This window comes from Balaenoptera acutorostrata, chromosome 1 (genome assembly GCF_949987535.1).
Source record: "Balaenoptera acutorostrata chromosome 1, mBalAcu1.1, whole genome shotgun sequence".
Taxonomy (NCBI): Eukaryota; Metazoa; Chordata; class Mammalia; order Artiodactyla; family Balaenopteridae; genus Balaenoptera; species Balaenoptera acutorostrata.
In genome coordinates this window covers 105,250,600-105,278,433 of record NC_080064.1, presented here as the reverse complement: position 1 = coordinate 105,278,433, position 27,834 = coordinate 105,250,600, and the positions used below count along the sequence as shown (strand labels likewise).

Sequence of the window (27,834 nt, the reverse complement as noted above, 5' to 3'; positions counted from 1 at the left end):
TTCCTCTAGGCAGCCTGCTCTTTTCAATCTCTGTGACTTTTCCCCGCAATACCCTCCAACTAGAGTTCTCTTTTTGATTATTATTAGGCTTGAATGGCACCTCCATGAAGCTTTGTTACATGCGTTCACCAGGAAATGCCTCCCTTACCATTCCCATGGTCATAATTAATCTATGCTTCCTTTATGGCATCAGTTATCATTTCCTACTACTTACTACCATTATTCATATATTCCTATATTAAGGCCTCCTTAATACTATAGCTTCTTAGAGGTCATAAGTATGTTTATCTTAAAAATATTAATCATATACTACATCAGAAAACAAGTCCTAAAACAAATTTTCCCAGATCAAAACTACAGAGTATGCTCTCAAACCACAAAGAAATTATGGAAAATATAGATGTAATAGGTAGGACAAAGAAAATGAAAAAGTTTAGTTCTTTGAAAAGATTTTTTAAATTGAGAATTTTTTTTACAAAAGGCTGATCACAAAAAGAAGCATGAATAACCATATTAGAAATAAAGCTGTATCAGGAATAAAAATCATTAGGAATAAAGAAATGGACTTCCTTTTAATACTATAGAAATTTAAAAGACAGTAAAAGGATATAAACAACTTTATTCCACTAAGTTTAAAAATGAAATGAGCAAATTCCTAGAAGAGTATAACTTACTAACATTCACTCAAGAAGAAATAGAGAACCTGAATAGTCTTGTAACTATTTAAATAAATTAAGTCAGTAATTTAAAATCTTCCCAAATAGGGCATGCTAAACCCAAATAATGTCATTGGCTAGTGATATTCAACACTCAAAAAAAGAAATAGTTCTAATCGTAACAAAAATTAATTCCAGGAACTATAGAAGGGGTATTCTCTCCCACTCATTTTATGAAACTAACATCAGCCTTATAATAAAACTGTCAAGGATAGTACAATAAAAGAAAATTATAAATCAAAGTTATTCATGAACATATAGGCCAAAATCCTGAATAAAACATAAGCAAACTGATCTAGCAATATACAAAATGATAATAATCAAGCACAAGTTTTTATAACAAGATTGAAGGAAAAAACATACATTGTAAAATCAACATCATTTATCAATTAACACAGTAAGAAAAATATAATCTCAATAGATGCAGAAAAAGCACTTAAAATTCTACAGCAATTTATGAAGTCAATTTAACAAACTAGCAATAGAAAGAAAATTTCTCTACCTTACAAAGGTTTTTTAAATTACTATAATAAACATATATCAAGATGAAAAGTTGAAAGATTTCCATGGATCAGGAGGCTATCCACTAAAAACACTCATATTTAAGATTACACTGGAGATGCTAGCCAACTCAGTAAGGCAAGAAAAAGATAATATTGTAAAGGTTGAAAAGGAAGAAACAAAACTGTTATTATTTGTAAATAGTGTGTATGTAGAAAACCCAAAATAATCCACAAAAAAAATCAGGAATAATATGAAAGTTTAATAAAGAAGTGTGATTGTGAAAGAACATGCATAAGATGTCTGGAGTGCTGGGACTTTTCTTTATCATTATTCATTATACCAAGCATTTATGTTGTTTGTACTTTTCTGTGTTGTTATATTTCGTAATTTTAAAAAGCATTAAAAAATGGTCAGTGTCACAGAAGAATAGGTGTTAAGTCAGTATTGACTAAATGGTCATCTTACCATTTTCATTTACTTAAATGAGGGTAGATGAGAAAGTCATCAATGGAGTGGAATTAGGGAAAATCTCCTTGCCTGTTAGCAGAGCAGCTAAGTGAGGATGAGGGGGACAGAGGAGGGAGGGAGATAACATTTATTTAATATTGCCTGCTATATTCCAAGCACTGTGCTATTTTACATATATTAACTAATACTTTATATAAACATCAAGCCTATGAGGAAGTTACTATTAGGCTAATTCTGAAGACAAGGAAACAAAGACTCAGTGGTTAACATTTATTTAATATTGCCTGCTATATTCCAAGCACTGTGCTATCTTACATATATTAACTAATACTTTATATAAACATCAAGCCTATGAGGAAGTTACTATTAGCCTAATTTTGAAGACAAAGAAACAAAGACTCAGAGTGGTTAAGTAACTTTTTCAACCACATACAAGCAGGAAGTCAAGATTCCAAAGAGGACTATCTAACTCCAAATCAGTGCTTCCTCCACTGTGTCTTGTGGCTTCCTCAGTTCCAGAAATTCCTTGCGATGCATCTGATAGTTTAGCCATATTCATAGTCTCTTCTTCATGGTAATACTTAACCTGATTTTGTTGCCTTCGGGTCTTCCTAAGGCTGGTTCCTTACCATTAGGGCTGGTTCCCTATTTCTCTGTTCTAAATACCCTTACCTATTAGCCTAGCTCACAAAAAATTAAACCAAATAAGTTAGCCTGAGATGTTATGGCATTAGTGAATCCTATGGGAATGTACATGTATGACACAGAAGTCATTTTGTCTTTTAAATACTTTATTTATTTGGCTGCACCTGATCTTATTTGTGGCATGCAGGATCTTCCTTGAGGCATCCGTGATCTTCCTTGCGGCATGCAAGATCTTTAGTTGGGGCATGCGAACTCGTAGTTACAGCATGTGGGATCTAGTTTCCTGACCAGGGATAGAACCTGGGCCCCCTGCACTGGGAGTGCGGAGTCTTAGCCACCAGACCACCAAGGAAGTTCCAAAGAAGTCATTTTGAGTTAATGTAGAGCCAGAATAAGCCAGGAGAGATATAAGGCCTGAGGGTTGTTTTTTGTTTTATTTTGCTTTTTTAATTTTTTTAATTTTTTTTTTTTTTAGATCAGTTGGTATATAGTTTTTTCTCAGGCAACTTTTGCCACCTGGTGGTCAAACCACATAAGTTGGTGTTCTGGATCCTGGTGCAAAGTGAATGTTTATAGCAACTCCCTAAATCATCTAGACTGAAAATGCTGTGATGGACAATGTATCCTAGAGGCCGAGCAATCTTGAGAGCTGAACCCTGTAAGGGTTGGCCTGTAAGGGATTCTACAGGGTGTAGGCTGGCCTACATCAAGAAACTGTTACATTTGGGTGGGGGAGGGCAGCTGAGCCTTGGTGCCTCACTGCGGCTGTTATATGTAAGGGAATTTTTTGTTGTTGTTGCTAATCTTTTTTTTTTTGCTTTTTCCCCTAACCCTGAGTCACATTTCTAAAGCATCGACTTTAGATCTCTTTAAACAAAGCAGAAATTGTTCATGTATTTCCTGCACAACCACCTTAACATCAGATATATATAAAAGCCTGTTCCTGGACATGAAGGGCTGAGTATTTGTGCTTTCCTCAACCAAACATCCATCTGAGACTGTTTTTGAACTTGACAGGGCCTATTGGATATTTATGAAAAACCTGAGAGTTGATAACTGTGAGGCTATAGGTTTAGATGTGTCCTTTATGCTTGTTGGGTGTTTTTTTAATAAAGTAACTGCTTTGCAGAGGGATCTTGTTATCTCTAAAGTAAAACAGATTAGGAAAGTTGTTTTTCAAAGGGATGAGAATGCATCCCTTTCCAGATGTGTCAAAAACTACTGAATCACACTGTCAAGGGATTATGCAGTTGAAGGAAGAAATCAGGAAGAAAGAAAAAATGACTGTTGCTTTACTATTAAATAGAGAGTTTAGATTAGTCTTAGAATGTTCTTTCCTTTGACGAAATAACTGGTGCACAAATTTTTAGAACATATTTTTTAAACTGGAGACTTTTTTCTGCTTGATCCTTAGACACAAGAGGGAATATCAAATCTCCTGGAAATCTGGCAGCCCACAGAATAGAATAATTTTTATTCCACAGATTTCATATCAATTGCTTCAAGGACACATGGGACATCATGGTCTATTTAGAGTTATAGTTGGCCTGAGTTTCCTCTTGAGTGGCTGTATTTATATAAATACTGAATTGTCTTTATAGTTTTCTTCTAAATCAAAATGGAACATTCATGCTGTCACCCTCACCAGCCCAAGGCGAGGTGGAACTAGTAGCAAAAATATATGTAGCTATGCTCCTAAAAGCAAGGAAAACATTGGCCTATCCTGCTTAGACGTAATTAACTACTCCCTCTAGAAGCCCAGATATGGTTCTCTTTGTCACAGAATGAAAACTTAAATCTTATGCTTACCCCCAAATAAGCTTTTGTTGTAGGATTTCTTCCACATTTCTGCTCTCTCTATACGGCTCTATATTTATTTCCAGTTTCAGTATATGGTATAGATTTCTCTCATTTGATCAAAAAATATATATATATTTACTGAGTTCCTACCGTGTGTTGGTTGCTCAGAATACAGTTAGGGAAAATAAGATAAAGTTCTTATTCTCCAGGAATTCACATTTGATATGGAGAGACAGACATAAACAAATATTTTTAGGCACTGATAAATACCATGATCAAAACTAAAGCAGGGTAAGAAGCAGAAGTCTCTTGAGGAGGTGACATTTGAGCAGCAATATGAATGAAGTAAGGGTTTGAAACAGATGACTATCTAAGGCAAAGCATGCCAGACAGAGAAAAGCAAGTTCAAAAACTTCAAGACACAACAAGCAAGCCAGTGAGTCTGGTGTGGAATGAGCAAGGGAGAGTGGAAGGAGATGTGACTGGAGAGTTAAGCTGGAGCCATTTCATATATGACTTTGTAGGGATTAATTTGCTATTATTCTAAGGGTGCTAAAAAGTCTGGCTGGCTGTTATTCAGCAGAATGACAGGTATGTTACAAGATTCCTCCCCTTCCTCTATTACTTGGGTCAAATTTGGAATATGCTATGTACTTTATCCATTTCTTTGTTAGAGATTCACAGTCACAAGAGCATATTACAAACTCTGAGACATTCACAGTAAAGATGTCTATCCATGTGAAACATATATCCTGGAACTCTTCTACGTAACATTTGTTAACTTTAGTAATTACTGAAGCATGGTGATTCAGAAATCAACAGCATGATTCTGTTTCCTCTCTGTCCATTTATATGGCTGTTTGCTCGGTACTCAAGGATATCACAATCCCAATTATTGTATAAGTCTACTGTTTGGTCACAGGGAGAACTAATGTGCATGACTCACATTGGTCCATGGTATGGGGCCGTGGAGTCCAGCTCCCGATTCATTTTATTCATTTAACTTTTAAAAACTCTATAAATCTGCAGATGCCCATTAAATGGGTTTAAAATTAATAAATGATTAATGAATGGAAAAAAAGCTTTACAGGATGGTGTATAGTATTATTTTTTCTGGTAGGAGTTGCCTTTATCTGGTAGTTATCCTTTCCATACATCCCCTGCCCCTGTCCTAGTCTGTCACCCATAAGATATGACCAAGAAGTCTGAAAAGCCTTTGTGATAGTTGCCAGCATGACAAGACACAACAGTGTGTAGTGAGCAGTTGACATAGTTTAATCAGTAAATATTTGCAGCTTGTAAGGTAAAGGTACATTGTTAGAAGTGAGCCATACAGTCTGAAGGCAGACTATCTAACATGATTTAGGAATGTATTGTATAGGAAGCTGGGTTCTTTTCAACGGACTTAGCATAAATTTTCTAGGTAGACACTGGTTTAGAATTATTGACACAGACACCTTTTTGGAGGCATGAAACATGCCTTTTAGGAATTACCTTTTCAGCACAAAAACCTAGATCATATGGCAACAAAAATGCGCAACGTTGACTAAAATGAGAACAAAGCCCAAACACAACTGGATGTTGGTGTCTTTGATTTACAGAACAGACCATGAACAATGAGATCAAAGATAAAGCGGTCACAAATGCTGATCCTCTTGAAAAGGTAGGAAATTATTATTCTAAACGTGTAGATGCAAGTAAGATGATCTGAGAAAACCATGAACTAAAAAAAGGAGAGAGAGAGAAGCTTAGCAGGAGAATGCTGATGCTAGAGGAGAAGGGACTATTCAGACATCCCCTGACCAGCTCCAACTGGAGAGGAAGGAGTTAATTTCACCAGCCGCTCAAGCAAAACTTCCAGGCTCCATGCTCCTCTCTAGACAGTGTGGCTTGGCAACCTCACGAACACCTGCTGACCATACAGCCATGTAGAACTAATGCTGTCTTGAAGTGAGTTCAGAAAACCTGCCTATAATTGCTAACAGGACTCAGAAGAGTATAACCTAACAATAAAAATATTTAGATTATGTTGCCCATGAAAAAAAAAGTCAAAGGCATACTCTTTCTGGCAGCAGTTCTCTTAAAGTGTTGCCATATGGATTTATACATATGCAGATTTCCCCAATTAGATGGACTCCATTTGGACTTAAACAAATTAAGGCTGAAATTGGATTCCTATGATTTTTTAGAAACCCAAGAAGATGACTGTGGAAGCAGAGTTACAGGACATAAAGAAAATGCAGCAACGCAATCTAATGGACTGGAGTTTTACTGAACATTTCAAGCCAAAAGTTCTGCTTCAGGTATTAATGGTCTGTGAGTCTCTGGAAGACGGTCAGATGGGTCTGGAGAGGCATGGTGTGATTTAGAACAGTTCACTTCTAGGTCACTCTCAGATCTAGTTCAGATCAATATTCCCATTTACTTCACCTATAAAGTAAGTTTAATCCCAGATTGAGCTTTGCATGCCCAAAATAGTTTAAAATATACTTTCTAAAAGGATGTTTTTTATAAAGTCTTTTAAGGAAAAAAAAAAATATATGCATGACTGTTGCACATTTTTTTTTAAAAAAAAACATAGTAATAAAAGTAAGACATTGGGAAGCAACCTTATTTTTCCCCATATTGCCTGTCAGTTCTCTTCAGTTTTCACAACGTTTCAAGGTATTTTCTGATACAATTAACAGGTCAATGGAAGCTGTGATAGCTAACATTTACTGAGCACTTACCATATGCTAGTCAATGATTAATGGGTATTATTAGCTTATTTAATCTCTTCAGTAATCCTGTGAAGTAGAAACTATTTAAATAGTAGGAAACTGAGGCACCTTGACCAACAGTAACTTTTGTCCAAGGTCACATGGCTGATGAGTGAGAGAAGCAAGATACGAACCCAAGAAATCCGGCCCCAGAACTTGTGCCCTTAACCACTATGCCAAAAAATGAGTAACGCTAAAATGAACTCTTTTTTTGCTTTTACGTTTTATGCAAAAACCTGTACTCTTTTGTTTTATCTTTTTAATTTCAATTTTACTTTTATCAAAGTTTTACATCCACATATTTTTTTAACATCTTTATTGGAGTATAATTGCTTTACAGTGGTGTGTTACTTTCTGCTTTATAACAAAGTGAATTAGCTATACATATACCCCCATATCTCCTCCCTCCCTCCCATCCTCCCTATCCCACCCCTCTATGTGGTCACAGAGCACCGAGCTGATCTCCCTGTGCTATGCAGCTGCTTCCCACTAGCTATCTGTTTTACATTTGGTAGTGTATATATGTCCATGCCACTCTCTCACTTCGTCTCAGCTTACCCTTCCCCCTCCCCGTGTCCTCAAATCCATTCTGTACGTCTGCGTCTTTATTCCTGTCCTGCCCCTAGGTTCTTCAGAACCTTTTTTTTTTTTTTTTTTAGATTCCATATATATGTTTTAGCATACGGTATTTGTTTTCTCTTTCTGACTTACTTCACTCTGTATGACAGACTCTAGGTCCATCCACCTCACTACAAATAACTCAATTTCATTTTTTTATGGCTGAGTAATATTCCATTGTATATATGTGCCACATCTTCTGTATCAATTCATCTGTTGATGGACACTTAGGTTGCTTCCATGTCCTGGCTATTGTAAATAGAGCTGCAATGAACATTGTGGTACATGACTCTTTTTGAATTATGGTTTTCTCAGGGTATATGCCCAGTAGTGGGATTGCTGGATCGTATGGTAGTTTTTTAAGGAACCTCCATACTGTTCTCCATAGTCATCCACATATTTTTAAAGCCAAAAAATTGTATAAAGAGTCTTATGAAAAATAGCAGCTCCCTCCCACTCCCATGCCAAAATTCCCAGAGGTAAAAATCTTCAAGGTATTTACCTGTTTCTTTTGTTAGTTAATTGTCTCTAAATAACAAGTATATTTAGTCTTAGTTTTAGTTTGGGGCATCATCATCAATTAACTCCTTCTTGAGAAAACAGCTTGCCCACCCCGCATATAACACACACTCAGACACATACACACACACACACACATGCACATACACTCACTCATACACTCCTACACTCACAGCAGCATTTCTCCTTGCCATTCTCCAACACTGTTAACTATATCATAATTTTTGGTTAGATTTCAAGATTTACCTTATTTCAATTATATAAAAACTATTCACCACTGAACTGTATAGTATTCTATGATTACATTTCCTTTTCATTTGTTTAGTTTGTTATGCATTTATCATTACTACCCCCCAAATTCTCTACCAAAGAGTAAATCTCCTCTCAATACATTCAAACCTAACAGGTATTCTATCAGTTTTGTTGCCTAAGCAATGCCTTTCCTGTGTGCTGTCAACCTCTGCTTGCTCTCTACTTGTCTTCTGGGTTCACAGGGTCACACATGAATAGGAATTTTGCCCAAGGAGGGACCAGGAACTGGGTCTCACCCATAACTGATTTAGAAGATATTTAGATAAAATTTGGGCCTTAGAGTTGATGCTGGAAAGGGTTAAAACTTTGAGGGATATTGGGATTGGGTGAATATATTTTACATATGGGGAGGATATGAATTTGAGAGGCCACAGTGTGGATTGTTATGTGTTGAACAGTGTCCCTGAAAAGATTTTTTAGAATCTTTATACCCAGGACCTAAAAGTGTTACCTTATTTGGAATTAGGATGTCTAAAAGATGTAATCAAGTTAGGATGAGGGCATTATGGTGAGCTCTAATCAAATATGACTGACGTCCTTGTAAGAAGAAGAAAATACCAAGTAAAGACAAAGACACACAGGGAGAATATTTTGTGACCAGAGAGGCGGAGATTAGAATGATGCAGATGCAAGCCAAAATACACCAAGGATTGATGGCCACTGCCAGAAGCTACAAAGCAGCAAAGAAAATTCTACCAATTTTCAGAGAAAGCCTGCTACACAGCTGTGGTCCTGCGATCTCCCTTCACTATCATGGCCACATCCTTTGCCTCTATTTCCAGTTAGATACTCTGTCCTCTGAATCCCATGTTGTCCTCTCTCTTGGGTTACTCTCTTTTTTGTAGGGGACCGTCTCTTCAAGTTGCTTCCATAAATTTTTGAGGCATTGGATGTTTGAAAGTATCTTAATTCTATCCTTACATTTGACTGCCAGTTTGGCTTTATATAAAATGCTAAGTTAAAAAATATTTTCCTTTGACATTTTGAAGGCATTCCTCAATAGTCTTTTAGCTTTCCAGATTGTCCTTGAGAAAAAACAATGAAATTCTGATTCCTGATCACTTGAGTCTGGTTTTTGTTGTTTTTTTTTCTTCTCTCTGTGAGGTTTTTAAGATTTTCTCTTTGTTCCAGTGTTCTGGATTTCCTGTTGATGTGTCTTGGTGTGTGGTTCTATTCCTCATATTGTACTGGGGAGCCCAGTATAATCCAGAGGCTCCTGTCTTTATATTCTGGGAAATGTTATACAATCATCACTCTAATAATCATCTCCCCTCTGTTTTCTTTAGTCTTTCTTCCTGAAACTCCTATTATTCTGGTGTTGGACTTCCTGGACTGAACTTCCAGTTTCTTCACCTTTTACCTCCTAGTTTACAACACCTTTTCTTCTTATTCTGGAAATATGGCTCTGCTTTCATTCAATTTTTCTATTGCATCTTCTGTGTCTGTTGTTATAATGTTAATTTCCTAAAGTTCTATTTATAATTAAAAATTACCTTTATAGAGCATACTGTTCACATTCTCTGGTACCATATCTTCTCTTATCTCTATGAGGATATTAAAGTCCTTTGAAGTCATAGTGTCTTCTCCCTGCATTGTCTCTTTTCCTCAAATTTTTTTTTAAATTTCTTGTTTTTGGGGGAGAGGAGGGGAGATCTTCATTTTTCATATTGGAGAATAATATCTAGTGATATTTGCCTCTTTGTTCATATTAATAATGAGATACTAAAAATATGGTAGGAAGTGCTACCTGAGGTCAGGGTGGGGGGAAGTTGTCAATAACCGGACTTCGTTGTTGGGTGATTTGGCTGGGGAGTTTTCTTGGGAGACCCATCAGTGTTGATATATTGAGTTCTGTACTCTTGGGCCATTTAGAGTCTCCAGGAAAAAAAGAAAAATCTAATCTCCTGTCTTCAAGATATAACGTACCAGTAGGGTTTTAGGAGCTGAGTGATAGAGGGAAAGAGTTTAAGGTGTCTTCCCACTCAGCCTCCAGATCTGCGTTGTCCAATGTGGTAACCACTAGTCACATGTAGCTTCTGAGTACTTGAAATGTTGCGAGTTAAAGTGAGATGGGCTCTAAGTAGGCTATACACTACATAAGTATAGCTATATAAACGCTATGCACACCAGATTTCAAGGATTTAGTTGAAAAAGAAGGTGATACATTTCATTAGCAATTTTTACATTGATTACATATCGAAATGATAATATATTTTTGACATATTAGGTTAAATAAAATATACAGTTATAATTTTACCTTTTTTTAACTTTTAAACTATGGCTACTATAAAATTTTATATTACACACATGGCTCACATTTGTGGCTTACCTTATATTTCTCTTGGACCATGCCAATTTAGACTTTTACAGAATTCTCTTTTTTCTGTGGTATAGGTCTCCTTCAGTGGTGGCTAGGGTCCCTCTTCTTAGAATCCACAGGGTCACCTTCTGTTGTTAATAATCCTCCCTTCTGCTGAGGTGGGAGATGGACAGTCCCCCGGCTGCTCAGAACTGTTGAGGCTTCTTAAAAGATTTTAATCTTCCTATTTTCAATGCCACTTTCACTCCACTTTCAGAGGTAACTTACTCTGCCATTTCTTTAGCCTTTCTGTATTTCTGCACACAAATAAAGTTCCGTCTGGTCTCTCTTAAAACTACTCTTAGGATTTGGCTTTCCATGTTCTGCTAAATCAGTTACCACTTATCCTTCTGCTTTCTAGCTTCTAAAATGCTGTTGCTTTTGTCTCCTCTTCTGTGGCCTTCAACTTCATGATATTAAAACTCAAGATTTTTAGTTCCTTTACTGAGGGGTTAGGGAGTACATGTGTTTAATCTTCCATTTTTAACTGGAAGTTCACTTCAGATTTTATTTCAATTTAGCTCTGTCCTTCCCACTCCATGAAGCTTCACTTTTCAAGGTCACACATAATTGTCCTGCCAAACCTAAATGAACACTTATCTCTGTTCATCTTCCTTGACCTCTTCATCACAAAGCTGATCAATTCCCTGTGAAACACTCTTCACTCTTGGTTTCCAAGACACCATACTGGATTCCTCCTCAGTGCTCCACTTGGAATTTTGTCGAATACTTCTCCTCCACCTAATATCTAAATATTGAAGTGCCTCAGGTCTCAGTCCTGAATTGTCTTCTTTCCTCTGTAAACATTCTTTTAATGATTTCATCTATTACATATGTCTAACCCTAATGACTCATAAAATTTTATCTTCCAAATTATCTCTATCTTGAGCTCCACATTAATGTACCTACCTCTAAATTCCACTTGAATTTCTGATAGGCCTCTTAAATATTTAGTGTCCCACATGAAGCAGATAATATTCCCACCTTAAGCATGTTTCTCCCCTCATCCATCTCAGAAAATGTCACCATCAAGCCAAAAGGCTAAGAGTCATTCCTTACTTGAGCTTTTCCTTTGTCCTGCATGTCTGATCCATCAAGTTTCGAGGGTACAACCTCAAAATATATCTTCAAGCTCTTCACCATCTCCACTGCTGCTACTTTAATTCAAATACCATCCTCTCCATCTACTGTAATATCCTCCTAGTCATCAGCCTGCTCCACTCTTGGTCCATGCCAATCCATTCTGTCCATATCAGATGTTCCATCAATTTCATCTTCTTAGACACACATCTCTGAACTCCAGAATTCTCTATAAAAATCTTAATCAGATTTTGGAGAAGAATCTTACCTATCTTGTTCATTTTGTTTTTCTAGAACCTACACGGTGCCTGGCACATAGTAGGTCTTCATTTTTAATGAAAAAAGTAGTTAATGAGAACAACAATATTAATGCAGAATAATAGGTAAAAGCCAAGTTTTTAAAATTTATTTTATTGGAGTATAGTTGATTTACAGTGTTGTGGCCAAGTTTCTAAAAACGACAGGAAATACATTGTATGAAAGCTTATCAAATATTAAGAACAACTACAGCTCTGAGAAACTTAGTGCTATTAGCAAACCAAATGCAGTAATTTATAAAAAAATATATATATAACATAATGTACAATTTGGATTTTCACAGGAATGTAAGGTTGAACACTAGAATATCTATTAATAAAATTTAGCACTTTAACAGATTAAAGAATAAAAAAGAGCACCTAAATTGATGCAGAAAAATCATTTGATATGATTTAATAGTCACTAATGATTAAGAACTCAGAGCAAACTAGTAACAGGAGGAACTTTTCTGACCTAATAAGGAGTATTAGGTTACACAAACCCTACAGCAAAAAAAACAAAAACAAAAACATACTTAATAGATGTCTACCCCAGCAGTCAAAGTAAATGTGAAAACACAAAGATTGTGGAGCTCTCTAATACAAGGAAGAATACACGTTCATCAGAAATAAAAATATTTGTTTTTTGGACTTAAAATATGAAAGGAATTTGCCAAAAAAGTAAAGTAATGGATAGCACCCCACATAGCAAAATTTTTTTAACGCAAAAATATTTACCGCATGTGTGTTTCTTGTATTGGCTCTCAGGGAACAGATGTAAAAATTTAAATTCCACTTCATAAAGATACTCATAGAAGGGACTAGATTGGGGAAGTACATGTATCATTTTAGTTATGCTACCAGTGTAAAATTGAAAGCAAAAGTAAAGCAGTCCTTTCCTGACCTAATATGCAATTCCATGCCTTCAGATCATCCAAAAGGTAGAGAACAGAAAGCTGCTGCCACCGAATTGATATGGACAAGGAAAACAAAAACAAAAGCCCACAGCTGTCTAATTGCTTTCCCTATGCACATATTTCTTTATGTTGATTGGCATAAGGAAAAGGCAACAGGACAGTGAGCTACCTGCTCTGCCCCTCTGTGGCTGCAATTGCAATGCTGAAGATAGAATGTTTTGGAAAGGGCCAGGGATAGAAGTTGTGTAGAAACAATATGTATCAAGAGGACCACTCACAGCATGTCTCTGTACTACAGCGTGGTGTAGTGGAGAGCACTGTGTGGAGTGTGAAATGTGACATGTAGAGCCGAAAGACTGGTATGAGCCCTGGCACCAGAACTTAGGGACTCCATATTCTTGGACAAGTATCTTATCCCCTCTTGGCCACAACTGATGCTGAAAAACGCAGCTTTTAATATTTTGAAATGGAAAAAATAATCATACCTATTTATCTGGGGCTTTTATGATGACAAAATGAGATGATCTATTTGAAGGCATGGAAAACGTTAAATAAATAACTCCTAGACTTAATTATTATCTCCCAGCGTTAATGAAGAACAAATGAGCAAATGCCTCTATGCCTGGAGCCTAGGATTTGTTTTTCTTTAAAAGTTGCTAAAATGCTCCTGAAAATGTCTGCCATCTATGCTCTCACCTTGACTAACATCATGGAGATAAGTGGAGAAAAAGAAGGGGGCAGAGAAATGCCCTAGCAGGAGACCTTTCTCTTGGGAAAAAAAGACACAACAATGGATTTGTTTTGATTTTCAGGTTCTTCAAGAAGCCAATGAGCAATACAGGTGTATTGATTCTTATTACCACACCCAAGATAACTCTTTACTGTTGGTCTTTCATAATCCAATGAATTTGCAACGTCTGCGCTGTGAACATTGGAACATTGCTCTTCACTCTAATGTTGGATTCAGGTAACCAACTTAGATAGTTTGGTTAGTTAGTTGTCTTAGCTTAGTTTGTTAGTTACCTAGTTTTTAGTTCTTATAGCCTAAGCTGGGTGGTTCAACTGGATAAAAACATTTGTGTGATATTATAGATTCAATTCAGCTCACCAAGTTGAATGTGTGTGCCAGGCACTGTGATAGGCATTGAAACTATCTCCCTGAGGAAGACAGACGTCATTCCCTATCCCGTTGAATCTAGTGGGGATATTATTAAATTACATTTGATTCATTTAGACTCCAATAAAACAGCCTCTGAAAGATTTAAAGTAGGAATACAAAACATGACATTCCGCATGCTGGTTTGTGGTAACTCCACTTGATCTAGGGAAGACTCAAAAGTAGGGCAGCTGAGTGACACATGCAGTCAGGTTCCCAGCAAACTGAGGCCTCTAGGAATCAGTGATTTTTTTTTCTTCCCAGATCCTTATTCCATTGCTAACTTAAAATTTTGCTTTCTCTTCTTATTAATAATGAGGACTTTTAATTATTTTTCAATACTGGTTAATGTATATTCAGTATTTATTATTTGTATAGAATTGTTTTAGTCTAAGGGATACAGAAAAATAGAGAGGACGAACATGGTCTTATAGAATAATTGGGGAAATAGGTTGTGTGCACACATATATGCATACATGGGAACACACATTTTAAAGTCATGAGATGATTTTTCAAAATTAAGGCACACAACAGATGTACCAAGCTAATATCTTAAACTGTGCTTTTCTTTGTTTTGTTTCTCATTCCAGTAATTATACTTTTCATTTCTTTGCCGAATAGGACTTCCAATACAATTTTGAGAACATCATTGTCTTGCTCTAGGTTTTGAATATTCATCTATTAAGTATGTTTTTGCTTTTGTTTTTCTGCTGTAGGGTTTATGTAAATACTCCTTATTAGGTTAGAAAAGTTCCTCCTGTTACTAGTTTACTCTGAGTTCTTAATCATAAGTGACTATTAAATCATATCAAATGATTTTTCTGCATCAATTTAGGTGTTCTTTTTTATTCGTTAAAGTGCTGAATTTTATTAATAGATATTCTAGTGTTCAACCTTATTCCTGTGAAAATCCAATTTGTCCATTATGTTATCTTTTTTTATAAATTACTGCATTAGGTTTGCTAATAGATTATTTACAATATTTGGATCTGTATTCGTGGGTAAGACTCAGCTATAATTTTCCCTTCTTTAAACGTTCTTGTCTGGCTTTCATATTGGGATTTTATTAGCCTCGTAAATTAATGGGCAGATGTTCTCCTTTTTCATTTCTATATTTTGATTTTCTGAATGAGTTTGTGCAAGACTAAGGTATATGTTCCTTTGGCATTTGGTAAAACTTCCAAATAAGAACATCTGGACCTGGGACAATGTTTAATTACTGATACAACGTCTGTCATGGTTATTAGACTCTTTGGGTTTTCTATTTATTTATTTACTTATTTACTTATTCATGTATTTATTTTAACATCTTTATTGGAGTATAATTGCTTTACAATTGTGTGTTAGTTTCTGCTTTATAACAAAGTGAATCAGCTATACATATACATATATCCCCATATCTCCTCCCTCTTGCGTCTCCCTTCCACCCTCCCTACCCCACCCTTCTAGGTGGTCACAAAGCACCGAGTTGATCTCCCTGTGCTATGCAACTGCTTCCCACTAGCTATCTATTTTACATTTGGTAGTGTGTATATGTCAATGCCACTCTCTCACTTCGTCTCAGCTTACCCTTCCCCCTCTCCGTGTCCTCAAGTCCATTCTCTACATCTGAGTTTTTGTTCCTCTCCTGCCTCTAGGTTCTTCAGAACCTCTTTATTTTTTTAGATTCCATATATATGTATTAGCATATGGTATTTGTTTTTCTCTTTCTGACTTACTTCACTCTGTATGACAGACTCTAGGTCCATCCACCTCACTACAAATAACTCAATTTCGTTTCTTTTTATGGCTGAGTAATATTCCATTCTATATATATGTGCCACATCTTCTTTATCCATTCATCTGTCCATGGACACTTAGCTTGCTTCCATGTCCTGGCTATTGTAAATAGTGCTGCAATGAACTTATGGTACATGTCTCTTTTTATTTTATTTTATTTTATTTACTTTTTTAAAATAAATTTATTTATTTTATTTATTTATTTTTGGCTGTGTTGGGTCTTCGTTCCTGGGTGCAGGCTTTCTCTAGTTGCGGCGAGCGGGGGCTACTCTTCGTTGCAGTGTGCGGGCTTCTTATTGCGGTGGCTTCTCTTGTTGCGGAGCACGGACTCTAGGCACGCGGGCTTCAGTAGTTGTGGCACGTTGGCTCAGTAATTGTTGCTCACGGGCTCTAGAGAACAGGCTCAGTAGTTGTGGTGCACGGGATTAGTTGCTCTGCGGCATGTGGCATCTTCCCGGACCAGGGCTCGAACCCATATCCCCTGCATTGGCAGGCAGATTCTTAACCACTGCGCCACCAAGGAAGCCCTACATGTCTCTTTTTGAATTATGGTTTTCTCAGGGTATATGCCCAGTAGTGGGATTCCTGGGTCATATGGTAATTCTATTTTTAGTTTTTTAAGGAACCTCCATACTGTTCTCCATAGTGGCTGTATCAATTTACATTCCCACCAACAATGCAAGAGGATTCCCTTTTCTCCACACCCTCTCCAGCATTTATTGTTTCTAGATTTTTTGATTTTGGCCATTCTGACTGGTATAAGGTGATACCTCACTGTAGTTTTGATTTGCATTTCTTTAATGATTAGTGATGTTGAGCATCCTTTCATGTGTTTGTTGGCAATCTGTATATCTTCTATGGAGAAATGTCTATTTAGGTCTTCTGCCCATTTTTGGATTGGGTTGTTTGTTTTTTTGATATTGAGCTGCATGAGCTGCTTGTATATTTTGGAGATTAATCCTTTGTCAGTTGCTTCATTTGTAAATATTTTCTCCCATTTTGAGGGTTGTCTTTTCATCTTGTTTCTGGTTTCCTTTGCTGTGCAAAAGCTTTGAAGTTTCATTAGGTCCCATTTGTTTATTTTTGTTTTTAGTTCCATTTCTCTAGGAGGTGGGTCAAAAAGGACCTTGCTGTGATTTATGTCATAGAGTGTTCTGCCTATATTTTCCTCTAAGAGTTTTATAGTGTCTGGCCTTACATTTAGGTCTTTAATCCATTTTGAGTTGGCTTTTGTGTATAGTGTTAGGGAGTGTTCTAATTTCATTCTTTTACATATAGCTGTCCAGTTTTCCCAGCACCACTTATTGAAGAGGCTGTCTTTTCTTCATTGTATATTCTTGCCTCCTTTATCAAACATAAGGTGACTATATGTGCATGGGTTTCTCTCTGGGCTTTCTAGCCTGTTCCATTTATCTATATTTGTTTTTGTGCCAGTACCATACTGTCTTGATTGCTGTAGCTTTGTAGTACAGCCTGAAGTCTGGCAACCTGATTCCTCCAGCTCCATTTTACTTTCTCAAGATTGCTTTGGCTATTCGGGGTCTTTTGTGTCTCCAAACAAATTGTGATATTTTTTCTTCTAGTTCTGTGAAAAATGCCATTTGTAATTTGATAAGGGTTGCATTGACTCTGTAGATTGCTTTGGGTAGTATAGTCATTTTCACAATGTTGATTCTTCCAGTCCAAGAGTATGGTATATCTCTCCATCTGTTTGTATCATCTTTAATTTCTTTCATCAGTGTCTTATAGTTTTCTGCTATAGGTCTTTTTTTCTCCTTAGGTAGGTTTATTCCTAGGTATTTTGTTCTTTTTGTTGCAATGGTAAATGGGAGTGTTTCCTTAATTTCTCTTTCAGATTTTTCATCATTAGTGTATACGAATGCAAGAGATTTCTATGCATTAATTTTGTACCCTGCTACTTTACCATATTCATTGATTAGCTCTAGTAGTTTTTGGTAACATCTTTAGGATGCTCTACATATAGTATCATGTCCTCTGCAAACAGTGACAGCTTTACTTCTTCTTTTCCAGTTTGGATTCCTTTTATTTCATTTTCTTCTCTGATTGCTGTGGCTAAAACTTCCAAACTATGTTGAATAATAGTGATGAGAGTAGGCAACCTTGTTCCTAATCTTAGTGGAAATGGTTTCAGTTTTTTACCATTGAGAATGATGTTGGCTGTGGGTTTGTCATATGTGGCCTTTATTATGTTGATGTAAGTTCCCTCTATGACTACTTTCTGGAGAGTTTTTATCATAAATGGGTGTTGAATTTTGTCGAAAGCTTTTTCTGCATCTATTTAGATTATCATATGGTTTTCATCTTTCAGTTTGTTAATATGGTGTATCACATTGATTGATTTGCGCATATTAAAGAATCCTTGCATTCCTGGGATAAACCCCACTTGATCATGGTGTATGATCTTTTTAATGTGCTGCTGGATTCTGTTTGCTAGTATTTTGTTGAGGATTTTTGCATCTATGTTCATCAGTGATATTGGCCTGTAGTTTTCTTTTTTTGTAACATCTTTGTCTGGTTTTGGTATCAGGGTGATTGTGGTCTTGTAGAATGAGTTAGGGAGTCTTCCTCCCTCTGCTATTTTTTGGAAGAATTGGAGAAGGATGGGTGTTAGCTCTTCTCTAAATATTTGATAGAATTCGCCTGTGAAGCCATCTGGTCCTGGGCTTTTGTTTGTTGGAAGATTTTTAATCACAGTTTCAATTTCAGTGCTTGTGATCTGTCTGTTTATATTTTCTGTTTCTTCCTCGTTTAGTCTCGGAAGGTTGTGCTTTTCTAAGAATTGGTCCATTTCTTCCAGGTTGTCCATTTTATTGGCATATAGATGCTTGTAGTAATCTCTCATGATCCTTTGTATTTCTGCAGTGTCAGTTGTTACTTCTCCTTTTTCATTTCTAATTATGTTGATTTGAATCTTCTTCCTCTTTTTCTTGATGAGTCTGGCTAATGGTTTATCAATTTTGTTTATCTGCTCAAAGAACCAGCTTTTAGTTTTATTGATCTTTGTAATTGTTTTCTTCATCTCTTTTTCATTTATTTCTGATCTGATAGTTATGACTTCTTTCCTTCTGCTAAGTTTAGGGTTTTTGTTCTTCTTTCTCTAATTACTTTAGATGTAAGTTTAGGTTGTTTATTAGAGATGTTTCCTGTTTCTTGAGGTAGGCTTGTATTGCTATAAACTTCCCTCTTAGAACTACTTTTGCTGCATCCCATAGGTTTTGGGTCATCATGTTTTCATTGTCCTTTGTTTCTAGGTATTTTTTGATTTCGTCTTTGATTTCTTCAGTGATCTCCTGGTTATTTTGTTTAGCCTCCATGTGTTTGTATTTTTTACAGTTTCTTTTCCTGTAATTGATATCTAGTCTCATAGCGTTGTGGTCAGAAAAGATACATGAAACGATTTCAGTTTTCGTAAATTTACCAAGGCTTCATTTGTGACCCAAGATATGATCTATCCTGGAGAATGCTCCATGAGCTCTTGAGAAGAAAGTGTATTCTGTTTTTTTTGGATACAATGTCCTATAAATATCAATTAAGTCCATCTTGTTTAAGGTGTCATTTAAAGCTTGTTTTTCCTTATTTATTTTCATTTTGCTTGATCTGTCCATTGGTGAAAGTGGGGTGTTAAAGTCCCCTACTATGATTGTGCTCCTGTCAAATTCCCCTTTTATGGCTGTTAGCATTTGCCTTATGTATTGAGGTACTGCTATGTTGGGTGCATAAATATTTACAATTGTTATTATATCTTCTTCTTGGATTGGTCCCTTGATCATTATGTAGTGTCCTTCTTTTTCTCTTGTAATAGTCTTTATGTTAAAGTGTACTTTTTCTTATATGAGAATTGCTACTCCACCTTTCTTTTGATTTCCATTTGCATGGAATATCTGTTTCCATCCCCTCCCTTTCAGTCTATATGTTTCCTTAGGTCTGAAATGGTCTCTTGTAGACAACATATACACAGGTCTTGTTTTTGTATCCATTCAGCCAGTGTGTGTCTTTTGGTTAGAGCATTTAATCCATTTACATTTAAGGTAATTATTGATATGTATGTTCCTATTACCATTTTCATACTTGTTTTGTTTATGTAGGACTTTTCCTTCTCTTGTGTTTCCTGCCTAGAGAAGTTCCTTCAGCATTTGTTGTAAAGCTGGTTTGGTGGTGCTGAATTCTCTTAGGTTTTGCTTGTCTGAAAAGGTTTTAATTTCTCCGTGCAATCTGAATGAGATCCTTGCTGGGTAGAGTCATCTTGGTTGTTGGTTTTTCCCTTTCATCACTTTAAATATGTCCTGCCACTACCTTCTGGCTTGCAGAGTTTCTGCTGTAAGATCAGCTCTTAACCTTATGGGGATTCCTTTGTATGTTATTTGTTGTTTTTCCCTTGTTGCTTTTAATATTTTTTCTTTGTATTTAATTCTTGATAGTTTGATTAATATGTGTCTTGGCGTGTTTCTCCTTGGATTTATCTTGTATGGGACTCTCTGTACTTCCTGGACTTAATCGATTGACTATTTCCTTTCCCATATTAGGGAAGTTTTCAACTATGGTCTCTTCAAATATTTTCTCAGTCCCTTTCTTTTCCTCTTCTTCTTCTGGGACCCCTATAATTCGAATGTTGGTGCATTTAATGTTGTCCAGAGGTCTCTAAGACTGTCTTCAATTCTTTTCATTCTTTTTTCTTTATTCTGCTCTGCAGTAGTTTTTTCCACTATTTTATCTTACAGGTCACTTATCCGTTCTTCTGCCTCAGTTATTCTGCTATTGATTCCTTCTAGAGAATTTTTCATTTCATTTATTGTGGTGTTCATCATTATTTGTTTGCTCTTTAGTTCTTCTAGGTCCTTGTTAAATGGTTCTTGTATTTTTCTCCATTCTATTTCCAAGATTTTTTATCATCTTTACTATCATTACTCTGAATTCTTTTTCAGGTAGATTGCCTATTTCCTCTTCATTTGTTTGGTCTGGTGGGTTTTTACCTTGCTCCTTCATCTGCTGTGCGTTTCTCTGTCTTCTCATTTTTCTTAACTTACTGTGTTTGAGGTCTCCTTTTCGCAGGCTGCAGGTTCATAGTTCCTGTTGTTTTTGGTGTCTGCCCCCAGTGGCTAAGGTTGGTTCAGTGGGTTGTGTGGGCTTCCTGGTGGAGTAGACTAGTACATGTGTTCTGGTGGATTAAGTTGGATCTTGTCTTTCTGGTGGGCAGGACGACATCTGGTGGTGTGTTTTGGGGTGTCTGTGAACTCAATATGATTTTAGGCAGCCTCTCTGCTAATGGGTGGGGTTGTGTTCCCATCTTGCTAGCTGTTTGGCGTGGGATGTCCAACACTGGAGTTTGCTGGTCTTTGATTGGAGCTGGGTCTTAGCATTGAGATGGAGATCTCTGGGAGAGCTCTCACCGATTGGTATTATGTGGGGCCAGGAGGCCTGTGGTGGTCCAGTGTCCTGAACTTGGCTCTCACACCTCAGAGGGTCAGGCCTGACACCCAGCCAGAGCACCAAGACCCTGTCAGCCACACGGTTGGAGTGCCTTCAGAGTTGGAGAAGCTGGCTTGCAGTGTCTCTCCTTCTGCGCTGCACATTAGAATCAGCTGCTGCTTCTTTGTTTTGCCCCAAAGGCAGTGTTCCACAGAGAAAAACAATAGCCTTGAAAATAGTCACAGCTCTGAGATGGCTTTTTTTTCCTTTGTGCTTAGTCGGGTTTCCCTTGCTCACAGGGGGCCACGTGCAGAGGCCTTGCACCCAGCTCTTCCGACCAGAGTTCCTAGTGCCGAATGGCTGCCACCAACACTTCAGCTCAGGCGGGCCATCTGTAGAAGTGAGACAAAAGACACTGCATCCAAGATGGCAGCCGGGGGCCGTGTCTTACCATTAAATTTATAAACACACATTTTTACTTCAGGATTAATCCCTTTCCTTCCTTTTGCTAGATTCAATTTTCTTAGTTCATTCTTAGCATGTGATTTTTAAAAGTCATACATTGTATTTATATTCTTCTAGAAGTTACACTTATCCTTTTAAATCACATATTTAAACATTTTTATATAATAGCTAGGGTTAAAGAATATTAATATCATTTCACAGAAAATGTTAAAATCTTTAACATATTTTCACTTACTCCCAACAAATCTCCTACCTCCCATTTAGAAATTGCTGAAAAATTTTATTTCCAATTGTAAAGTAATATTTTTTAATCATAAATAAGTGGCATACATAGTTACCTACATTTAATTGTAAGTATTATTATTTCTCAACTCTTACTTATATCCCGTGTTGTCTTGCATGTTTTTTCTTAACGCAGCTGGAATACATTTGTGAGTAATTCTTTCAGAAAGTATCTGTGGGTGGCAAATTTCCTGAATCATTGAATGCTAAAATATTCCTTATTTTGTTATCTCATTTGAAATATACATATCTGTGTTCTCTCATCACAGATTAGTACTAATGATTCTGGGTTTTGTTTGAAATGCAGACTTATTGAAAGGTCCTGAGCATAAGAGAGACATGATATGACTTAAGGATGAAAGGGATCTTCCTACTCACTCTCTCTAGAATAGACTACAGGGGGTCGAGGGTAGGAACAAGGAGACTTGTTGGGAGTCTATGGCAGCAATCCTAGCAAAAGGTGGTAGTGACAGACCAGGACGATAGTGGTAAAGGGAGTGAGAAGTGATCAGATTCTGAATGTATTTCAAATATGTTTTAAAAAATCATTTGGATTTCCTGACATATTGGAAGAAGAACATGAGAAACAAGAGTAGTCAAAGATAACTTCAGGGTATTTGACCTATTCAACACAACCTGATGACAAGTGCAGACTTGCCATCAGCTAAGAGGCCAAAGGGCTTGATGAGCAGTTTGGAGTGGAAGATCAGGGGTTTGATTTGGGGCATGTTGAGTTTGAGATATCTTTTACCTTCCAAATGAAGATGTTGTGTAACCATAATTCATAGTCTACAATTTTCAGTTGATTTCTTTCTCTTTTTTTTTAGGCAAATAAGGTATTGTATTATTAATTTTTTTTATTATTTTTAAGTTAATTTTTATTGGCGTATAGTTGCTTTACCATGTTGTGTTACTTTCTGCTGTATAGCAAAATGAATCAGCTATACATATACATACATCCCCTCTTTTTTTGGATTTCCTTCCCATTTAGGTCACCACAGTGCATTAAGTAGAGTTCCATGTGCTATACAGTATGTTCTCATTAGTTGTCTATTTTATATCTAGTATCAATAGTGTATATGTGTCAATCCCAATCTCCCAGTTCCTCCCACCCCACCCCTTTCTCCCTTGGTATCCATACATTTGTTCTCTATGTCTGTGTCTCTATTTCTGCTTTGCAAATAAGATCATCTATACCATTTTTCTAGATTCCATATATATGAATTAATATATGATATTTGTTTCTCTCTTTCTGACTTCGGTCTGTATGATACTCTCTATGTCTATCAACATCTCTATAAATGACCAGTTTTGTTCCTTTTTATGGCTGAGTAATATTCCATTGTATATATGTACCACATCTTCTTCATCCATTTCTCTGTTGATGGACATTTAGGTTGCTTCCATGTCCTGGCTATTTTAAATAGTGCTGCAGTGAACACTGGGGCACATGTGTCTTTTCAAAGTATGGTTTCTCTGGATATATGCCCAGGAGTGGGATTGCTGGATCTTATAGTTACTCTATTTTTAGTTTTTTAAGGAAACTCCATACTGTTCCCCATAGTGGCTGTACCAATTTACATTCCCACAAACAGTGCAGGAGAGTTCCCTTTTCTCCACACCCTCTCCAGCATGTATTATTTGTAGACTTTTTGATGATGGTCATTCTGACTGGTATGAGGTGATACCTCATTGTAGTTTTGATTTGCATTTCTCTAGTAATTAACAACATTGAGCATTTTTTCATGTGCCTATTGACCATCTGTATGTCTTCATTGGAGAAATAACTATTTACATCTTCTGCCCATTTTTTTGATTGGGTTGTTTGTTTTTTTTTATATTGAGCTGTATGTGTTGTTTGTATATTTTGGAAATCAATCCCTTCTCCATCACATAGTTTGCAAATATTTTCTCCCATTCTATAGGTTATCTTTTCATTTTGTTTATGGTTTCCTTTGCTGTGCAATAGCTTTTAAGTTTAATTAGGAGCCATTTGTTTATTTTTGTTTTTATTTCCATTATTCTAGGAGACAGATCCAAAAAAATATTGCTGCAATTTATATCAAAGAGTGTTCTTCCTATGTTTTCCTCTAAGAGTTTTATAGTGTCTGACCTTACATTTAGGTCTTTAATCCATTTTGAGTTTATTTTTGTGTATGGTGTTAGGGAGTGTTCTAATTTCATCTTTTTACATGTAGCTGTCCAGTTTTCCCAGCACCACTTATTGAAGAGACTATCTTTTCTCCATTGTTTTGTATATTCTTGCCTCCTTTGCCATAGATTAATTGCCCATAAGTGTGTGGGTTTATTTCTGGGCTTTCTATCCTGTTCCATTGGTCTATATTCTGCCAGTGCCATACTGTTCTGATGACTGTAGTTTTGTAGTATAGTCTGAAGTCAGGGAGCCTGACTCCTCCAGCTCCATTCTTCTTTTTCAAGATTGCTTTGGCTATTCAGGGTCTTTTGTATTTCCATACAAATTTTAAAAATTTTGTTCTAGTTCTGTGAAAAATGCCATTGGGCATTTGATAGGGGTTGCATTGGATCTATAGATAGCCTTGGTTAGTATGGTCATTTTAACCATATTGGTTCTTCCAATCCAAGAACACAGTATATCTTTCCATCTGTTTGTGTCCTCTTCAATTTCTTTCATCAGTGTCTTATAGTTTTTGGAGTATAGGTTTTTTGCCTCCTTAGGTAGGTTTATTCCTAGGTATTTTATTCTTTTTGATGCAATGGTAAGTGGGATTGTTTACTTAATTTCTCTTTCTGCTATTTTGTTTTTAGTGTATAGAAATGCAACAGATTTCTGTGTATTAATTTTGTATCCTGCAACTTTACCAAATTAACTGATGAGGTCTAGTAGTTTTCTGGTAGTATCTTTAGGATTGTCTATGTATAGTACCATGTCATGTGCAAACAGTGACACTTTTACTACTTCTTTTCCAATTTGCATTTCTTTTCTTTAAAAGAGATCAAGAATTAAAGAAAATAATGAAGCAACTTGAGTATAGAATTCACCTAGTTTTATTTTTTCAAAACTTTTTTCCTCACTTTCATACAATTTGACATTAATCTTTATTGTCAAGCCTAAATATTTCAACATTTTTCCCTAGCAACAACTTTCTTTGGATATTCATATATTGTAAGTGTACATAACATTTAGTTAAAATAATTACAATAATCAGTATAAATAGAATAAATGGATTTGGGAGCAAATATTACTGAATCCTGGTAAGCAATAAGATGCTGATGTATACATAAATGCACAAGCAGCTTAGGGTGTAGTATTTAGGATGTAGGTATTCAAGGGCCAGTAAGTTTTATAGCAAGAGTGCAGTGTTTCAGCTAATTCAGTGAGTCACTTAGCTGTCAGTCAATTAAGATAGTACCTATTGTGCTATAAAATTGCCCTAAAAGAGATTTTGCCATATTACTCTCCAATTAATAGCATTGAGAATGACTGTTTCTCCAAACCGTCATCAACTCTTGGTATTATCAAGCATTTTAATCTTTGGTTTGGATGGAAATATCTAATTTTTAATTTTATACATCTTTAATCATGAAGGAAGCTGAAAAATTTTCAAATGTTTATTGGATATTTATATATGACATATATATAAATATACAAAATATATTTGTACAAAATATATTTGTACAAAATATATTCTAGGATATATTGCTATTACATTTGTTACATGGGCAATTTAGAATCAGTTCATTTTTTAAAAGTTATTTGCACAATCAGTATCTTAAGCACTTGTTTAACTAATATTAACTCAATTGTCACCTGCTGTTCTTTGCTTTTTTTTTAGGAATTATTTGGAACTTGTTGCAAAATCCATTCAAGATTGGATCATAAAAGAAGAAGCTGTATATCAGGAAGCTAAAATGGCTGAGGAAATCAGTAGGACCAAGAATGAGCTGGAAATAAAATCTTCTGCTGGTACCAAAATTTCTTCTACTAGCAAAATTTATTCTATTAAAAAATCTAAAAATAAGTAACCAGTTGAATTTATACATAAGTCCAAAGACATTCTATTTATTAATTTAATCAAGACAGTGAACATTTCAGGATTAAAAAGAGTTGTCCACAAAATTTCTGTGACTCTTCACTTTCCCTAAAAAATAGAATAGCTGCATTCTAAATATGATGAGAATATTTGTTGTATATTGATTGATACTTGTCTTATATTGACCACACTTCCTGCCAGATCTGAAAGATTCAATCTATTCAGAGCCAGTGTGATGCTGAGAAATGCCAAGTGTCTTTATTTTGCTGGGGTTGATAGGTTTGCCTATCTAAGTTTTGTTGGCAATACATGAGTTAGATTCAGAGTCAGTATGTCTCCATAAGAATCATTATGGCTTTCAAAGTGAGATTAAAACAAGACCTTCCTTAGAAGAATAAACAGAAGAGTCCCAAGACTAACTGAGAGTTAGAATTTAAAAATGAAGGAAAAATGGATTATTGGGGGCCTGTGACATGGACTCAACAGGATGTTGGATCAATAGATATTTTCATTTTTGTTGTTGTCAATTTTCATGGCTTTGATGCTGTCAGTCAGAGAGAAGAGGGTGAGAAAAAGCGGAAGGATACTTGATAAATAAGTGAAATGTCGAGGTAATTCATCTGGAAAATAAAGATATTTCACTGGGTTCATACAAAGGAAATTAACTCTGTGTGAATAATACTCATTGTTTCTGATAACCAAGTTGAGAGTGATTTCCTATAAAGAAGCAAAACTATATAATTTCCAAAGTTTTTGCAACCTCTGTAAACTACCAAAGGAATTTGTGCTTGGTTGATTCTAAAATAAAACTTGGAAAACCAAGTCAAAGATGAAGCATTCACCTTTCACCAAAATGGTTACATAATCCATCCATCAACTCAGCCTTCCTCCTGATGGGGGTGCAGCAGGACAGTACTAGGTCATTGGAATACTTGACGGGACTATCTAAAAAGACAGGTAGGGCTGCCCTCTCACAATCGTGTCCAGGCCATACTTTACTGTTAGTAACAAAAATTGTGGGTTGACTGCCTTTTCTTTATTCTGCTTCTGAGCAGAACCAAAAGCTTAATAATTATCTGGGTGTCTATGGGCCGAATTCAGAAAATGGTTTATTTGGAATTGGGATTGGAATACACCTGGTAGGTATTGCATTCAGTTTGAGGCCTCTCAAGTGAGGACAGATGTAAATCTTCACAACAGAATAACTATAATGGCAAGAGGAGGGCTTCAGTATAGAAAGAAAAGTTAAATTTGTTCTGTGTGGTCTTAAGGGGTTAAATTAGGATTAATTAGGTTAAAACTCTAGTGAGAGAGAGTCCAGTTCACTAAAAGCTTGAAAATCTCAACACTTTGAGAATGGAATGTACTGCCCCCACAGATGGTGAGTTGTTCATCCCTGAAAGAGCTCAGTTCCACTTCAGATGTCCGCTCTAGAGATGGCAAAAAAAAAGAATTCAGAGATGAGTGAATGGGGATCCCCTACAAGCCAGACGCTTGGTCCTTCTATGAAACCTTATTTTAGAGAGTTTTACTAAAGAAGTTTAATTTTCTCTGGTTATAGGTAACAAAGGAATGAGCAAAACAGAGATATCAGATCAAGAAAAAGAAAAAGAGAAGGAAAAGATTCCTTTTATTTTAGAAGGCTCTCTGAAGGTAATCCAAGGAAAGACAAATGACACTGACAAATCACACGTTCAAAGTTATTTTGTGCTACTTTGT

General features: G+C 36.1%; 1 protein-coding gene across 1 annotated transcript in view; it reads left to right on the top strand.

Moving 5' to 3' along the window:
* Nucleotides 1-27,834, top strand: part of SPAG17 (sperm associated antigen 17) — a 221,396-nt gene that overhangs the window by 90,416 nt on the left and 103,146 nt on the right. The window contains exons 16-20 of the mRNA XM_057553166.1: nucleotides 5,735-5,796; nucleotides 6,323-6,436; nucleotides 13,806-13,960; nucleotides 25,918-26,099; nucleotides 27,677-27,768. Coding sequence (XP_057409149.1) covers nucleotides 5,735-5,796; nucleotides 6,323-6,436; nucleotides 13,806-13,960; nucleotides 25,918-26,099; nucleotides 27,677-27,768 — 605 coding nt within the window. The remainder of the gene's footprint in view (nucleotides 1-5,734; nucleotides 5,797-6,322; nucleotides 6,437-13,805; nucleotides 13,961-25,917; nucleotides 26,100-27,676; nucleotides 27,769-27,834) is intronic.